Source organism: Bufo gargarizans, chromosome 11 (genome assembly GCF_014858855.1).
Source record: "Bufo gargarizans isolate SCDJY-AF-19 chromosome 11, ASM1485885v1, whole genome shotgun sequence".
Lineage (NCBI taxonomy): Eukaryota > Metazoa > Chordata > Amphibia > Anura > Bufonidae > Bufo > Bufo gargarizans.
Genome location: NC_058090.1, coordinates 35972572 through 35978800, shown reverse-complemented (window position 1 = coordinate 35978800; position 6229 = coordinate 35972572). Strand labels below are relative to the sequence as shown.

General features: G+C 43.0%; 1 protein-coding gene across 4 annotated transcripts in view; it reads left to right on the top strand.

Moving 5' to 3' along the window:
• HEATR4 (HEAT repeat containing 4) overlaps window positions 1-6229 on the top strand; it is a 36646-nt gene that overhangs the window by 1125 nt on the left and 29292 nt on the right. For 2 of the 4 annotated variants that reach the window (XM_044272651.1, XM_044272654.1), the window contains exons 2-3: window positions 3606-3993; window positions 5333-6218. In XM_044272651.1, the coding sequence (XP_044128586.1) occupies window positions 5350-6218 (869 nt within the window). In that variant the 5' untranslated portion in view covers window positions 3606-3993; window positions 5333-5349. Of the gene's footprint in view, window positions 1-3516; window positions 3994-5332; window positions 6219-6229 lie in introns of those variants that run through there. The other 2 variants (XM_044272653.1, XM_044272652.1) reach the window with 2 other exon arrangements.

Here is a 6229-nt window from a genome sequence, read left to right as displayed (position 1 = left end):
CGTACGGAACACCCCGTGTTATATGAAGCTCATCCACCAGGTAATTTAGATTGTAACTCAGTCCGTGGAGCGCTCTCAAACTAGGGGGCGGGGGTACCAGGTATTGCAGTCTATGCCCATAGAGTTAGAGCGCGGTATCACTGATATTTCAGCTTTAAAAAAAAATAAAAAACAGGCCACGGTGCAGCTTCTAGCCCCACCCCCGGGGACCATAACCAATACATCCCATATATCAAAATGACCATTACGGAACGGGGGAATTAGTAAAAAAAATAAAAAATTTGTTGTACAGTGTGCTATTAACAGAAAACATTAGAAAAATGTGAAAAACAGACTATTTTTCCCTTTTTTTGTAAAAAAAAAAATACTAAAATAAAAATGATGTAAAAACAAAGGCTATGTATGACTGAAGAAGGCACACAAATTAATGACATTACAAATAGTTTAAGGGGGGGAAAAAGTACGTGAACTAAAAAAAAATTGAAAATATGCCTGGTCAGGAAAGTGTGTGGGTGAGGGGGGGGGGGGGGGGATGTGGCCAAGGTCTTGAGCTGGTTCAAGGGGAACCACTCCTACACCCTGTTACAAGTATGTCCCCAATACCCAAGTAGATGATGACGTCACAGGTGGAGTGAAGAGCTGCCCGGCCAAGAGAGGGTCGCTGAAATCTAACATAGCAATCCACTATTTGTACCCAGGAATGTTGGAGGTCTGTCACCACCCATAGTCATCAGGTTACCTGCAGCTACCACTGATTTCCACAAAGTGACCTGTTTGTAAATGATATACAAAGCTTTGGTGGCTCACTCTGTTTATAGTTATGGGATGGGTGCTACTAAGCCTGAAATGACTCACCCAGTCATAAATAGGTAAAAATGTGAAGAATAGAAAGGCTGAGCACTCTCCACCTGGGCCAGACAGAGACACAGACCAGATAATAGGTAGTAGTGACAATATTTATTACACCTAATGTAGACTCAACAGTTTAAAATCTGTGATACTAAAACAATAACAGTTAGTGAATTGTAAAACAAATGTAAATAATTTATATAACTCACAAAATACATCAATACATCTAATCTATATAAATAGCAATAAATATAAGCTATACTATTTGATGATGGTGAATAATAAAATAGCTACAATGGCAGAAAAACCTATGGAAATAAATATTATTGAGAAAAGATCGATGAGAAAAATCGATGAAAAAATCGATAGAAACTTCGCCAATAAAGTGCTCGATGTTTTTACAGATGTATATGTAAACAAAGTTCATAATCGATAAAATCAGTTCGATCGTTTGGACAAATTCGGCATATGTTCAGTGAATGGAATACACCTCTTAATACAGTTCAGTTGCCGTCTGACAAGAGCTTGTAGTGGCGTCCCACGTGGCTCACAATGTCAGATACGGCGGTACCCGATTCTAGTTGATTTGTTGGAGCGGTTCGGGTGGTTCTGTAGTCCCCAGTATGAGCGGTCTCCAGATGGTCTTCACCAGTTTTAGAGTCAGGACCTGGTTTGTTAGTATCGAGGTGTCCACTCTATGTTAAGAAAGTCGAAAATTTGACAGAGTTGAAATCCAAATGCCAAGATGTTGGGGTCTCGTAAGTTTTCATCAGCTGATGTGCGGGTCTTACAGTAAACAGACGCGTTTCGGGGTCTTTTCCTGGCTCCTTCCTCAGTGGTGACCCGCAATGGGAATCTGTCCCTTTTTATACCCAACATCCTTTAGGGTCTAATGGAACAAAAGTGCGGGGTGGATCCGATCAGATATAAAGTCTGGTGTGGAATAATCGAAATGATAACTTATGTGGAAAAAATAGCACTTTCAAAGCATATACTTATATAATAGTTTTCGGCGATAGTGTTTTTAAACATTTGCCATTGGATACTGTCATTATTATACATAAATTTTCGTATGCGGTATTGATGCGATTTTTAAATCGCAGATGCGTTTTTTTCAGGGAAGGTGCGTTTTGTTATCCCTTACCTCTGTATATATCAATTATATCAATTTCATACAATTTAACCCTTAAAATATGATATAAAATATTAAAAATAAAATATATAAATTAATTAAATTAAAAATGGGTAGTTAACATTCTTGTCCAGTCATAACTTCATTGGAGAGAAGGGGAAGGAGTGGAAGCAGGAGTGCCACCACTGAGGAAGGGGATACGCCAACCCCGAAACGCGTCTGGTCAGACCCCCCCCCCCCCACCTGAATGTGAGTGCACCACAGATAATCAACATAGGACCAAGTGCCGAAAAAACTGACTTTGAAATTCCGCGGGAGAAGGTGGAGGTGAGCTGGAGCCTGGACTTGAACCGGCTGGCCCACGTGTAACAACCCACCGACGCGGTTTACGAACAGCCTGAAAGACAAGGGGAAAGCATCCCATTAGAGTCTACAGGACGGCAGAGGTCTTCAGAAATCGGTAAGACTGTTCTGACTTTAGAGCGATCACCAACTGTATTATTCATCTCTAGCGGGACGCCGCTAGGCTCAGTGACAGCGGGACGCCGCTAGGCTCAGTGACAGCGGGACGCCGCTAGGCTCAGTGACAGCGGGACGCCGCTAGGCTCAGTGACAGCGGGACGCCGCTAGGCTCAGTGACAGCGGGACGCCGCTAGGCTCAGTGACAGCGGGACGCCGCTAGGCTCAGTGACAGCGGGACGCCGCTAGGCTCAGTGACAGCGGGACGCCGCTAGGCTCAGTGACAGCGGGACGCCGCTAGGCTCAGTGACAGCGGGACGCCGCTAGGCTCAGTGACAGCGGGACGCCGCTAGGCTCAGTGACAGCGGGACGCCGCTGCGCTCAGTTAAAGCACTGTGACTTTAGATGCACTTGCGGCTTTGGCACTGACCTACCGCACTGACTGCAATATTCCATGGTGGAAATAACGGCTATTGTCTGCTGAACTTTGTACATGAATTGATGTTCGGAATGGATACATAATAACAAACTCACTTGCGACTATCTACGGCAATCAGCCGTCCTGATATATTCGGTTCCATCCGATCCTTTTTATTGGAGATAATATTTCAAGCTGCTATACAGACATTTATGCTGCTATACAGATCTCTATATTAACGCTGCTACACACGCTACATGCTGCTATATTTATTGTAATTTTTATTAGTTCTTATTGATGTCCTAATTTGATTTTACTTATAGGAGGTCAACTGATTGAATATATCGTATATCCTGTTTATTGTGTATCACTTATATATTGCATCCTATTCTACTGTCTAATATATACCTATTCACTGAAGCGCCAATCGAGCACATTATTTCTTTCTTTTTTTTGGCTATATGTGTTTTTAGCCCAATTAATAAATAGAGTGACTAAATTTCCTACGGTACATGTTATTGTTTTAGTATCACAGATTTTAAACTGTTGAGTCTACATTAGGTGTAATAAATATTGTCACTACTACCTATTATCTGGTCTGTGTCTCTGTCTGGCCCAGGTGGAAAGTATTCTTAACGGTTTGTAAATGAGCCCTTAGCGTTTGGGGGAATCCTCGGCCATGTTGTATAGCTATGTATATAAAGTGATGTTCACATAGAAGTCTATGAAGTTACCTTTTTGTTCTAGTAAATAATTCACAATGGCAAGAAAAAAAAAGGTTGTGAAGTGCAGGATTAGAAGGACAATGCGGACGGGGCAGACATTCTCGGACACGTTGCCTAGCACTGCAGAAGACAACACTGACCCGGCTCCCACATTGCAGGAGCTGAGTGAGGAAACCTGCTTGCAATCTCACCTTCAGAGATGAAGACCTGTTTGATGTTTGCGGTAAATATATTTCCTCTAGGTTATCGGGGAATGTATATTGGGTAGCCGTATATATATCAGGTGACCTTAGCTGCAGACGCCATAAGGTCTAAAGTATGTTTAAAGCAATTTTAAAGTCTACATCCATTCAGAATGTGACCATGTAACTCCGAAATCTCACTCCTTCATGCCATAACTACAAGACCAGGTGAGATACAAGGCGTTGTGTTTGGGGGGGGGGGGTTTACTGGGAAGATGCTTTAGCTGACCATTTGCTTTTTTGTGACATCAGAGGAGCTCAGTAGTCACCAGTGATTCTTTTTTTTTCCTTAAAGGGGTTGCATTAGGTTAGATCAGTGTTCCTCAACTCCAGTCCTCAGAGACTGCCTACCGGTCATGATTTGACAATATCCCACAGAATTCCTGATGCACTGACACTAATTCTATCACCTGCTCGATACTAAGTAAATCCTGAAAACATGACTGGCAGGTGGGCCCTGAGGTCCGGAGTTGAGGAACCCTGGGTTAAATAATAGGTTTGATTCTTTTTCAAGAACCCAGCACCACTCATGACCATGGTTGTATCTGGAATTGCAACTCTGGTTCATGCAAGTGAATAAGATTGAGCTGGAAAAACCAGACATGACATACAATGGGTGAACAGATATTTCTCTTGTCTCCACATACTCATGTATGCTCAGCCAAGTACCGTATACATGTTTTTTCTTTAGCTTAATGGGAAGAAGCTACCTAGGTCATCAATGTTTAAAGGGAGCCTTACAGTTAATAAAAACGTTACCTTTATGAGCAATCCTGGACTTATAAAACCGTCAAAAAACAACTTAGTAGCATATGCAAATGAGGGCTCGCAAGTGCCCAGGGGCGGCGTTACCCTCGTTAGCTCAGCCTTATTGTCGCTTTCCCCCGCCCATTCTTTCCCTCTGCCTGCCCATCCTTTCCCTCTGACCGCCTATCTACTTACTTCTTGTTTCGCCGAGATCCCGCGCCTGCACACTCAGTCCGTCGGCCGGTGCATGTGAATTAATTACTGTGATGCCGTACAAGGAATGGGCAACGCAGTGCGCATGCGCCGGCCGACGGACTGAGTGCGCAGGCGCGGGATCTCGGCGAAACAAAAAGTAAGTAGCTGGGCGGTCAGAGGGAAAGGATGGGCGGGCAGAGGGAAAGAATGGGCGGGGGGAAGCGACAATAAGGCTGAGCTAGCTGGGCATCTACGAGGGTAACGCCGCCCCTGGGCACTTGCAAGACCTCATTTGCATATCCTACTAAGTTGTTTTTTGCCGGTTTTATAAGTCCAGGATTGCTCATAAAGGTAACGTTTTTATTAACTGTAAGGCTGCTAAAAAGCTATGGGAAGGGTTAAAAAGGTGAAACTTTGATGACAGACTCACTTTAAGTCTCAGAGAACTCCTTAAATAGCAGACAATGAACTAGGAAATAGCAGTGTAAAAATCTTTTGTTCACTCCTTGACCCTGTAGCTTTCATATACATTTTTTTCTTGTGGTACATTTATTTTTCTTTAAAGGCTATATAATCCTTGTGATGGAACGGCCTAGACTTTATTGTGAACAGAATGTATTCTGTCGAGGACCACAACAGAAGATTAGCAAATTCAAGGTCTCAATATGTAGAGTACCATCCCAGAAACCTCTCTCATCATCTTCTGTTACTGAACTTGATCCATCAAATCAACATGCTTTAAAATGTCAGGAAATGTACATTCAGAATGTAGCTGGCGACCTTAATTTTTCTAAAGACGTGATAAAGGATCGGGGATTGGCCACTCTGTCTTACCAAGAGTGGGATTCGAAAGATGTGTACAATGCCTCCAATGTAATTCCGCACAAAGGAACGAGATCGATTTTAAAGACGCAACCAAAGCAACACAAGCTAGAATCAAAACATCGTCAAGTACATCATGTAGAAACATCTGTTCCCTCCCAAAAAATAAAATCAAAAAGTTGCATTAGCTTTGGGAATAGTGTATGGAGGGCACCTGAAGAAGGTGAGCAAAGACATGGTAGCTCTTCACATCTCACTCTGGAGAACCTGAAGCCAAGAACATTCTTAACAGAAGATCCCACCATGACTCATAGAATTAAAGTGTCATATAGAGAGAATCTTCCACCTGTACCACACGGCATGTCTGGTAATGCTACAGAAGTTCTGCCGAGGAGGCTGACCAAAGCTTCTGCTCAGTGGATTGTGGGACACCATATGGAAAGTAAGGCTGCCAAGGAAAGGTTGTCCAAACACTATGGATTAAGTAACTCTACTGAGCTTATTAATGATGAGCGCATGGCTGAAGAAGATTTCACCACCTTCAAAGAACCAGAAATGTGTAGAGCAGAGGATCTTAACGATGTTACAGAAGGACATGAGCCTGAGACGCTTCTTCCAGTCTTCTACAAGTAAGCTGGTA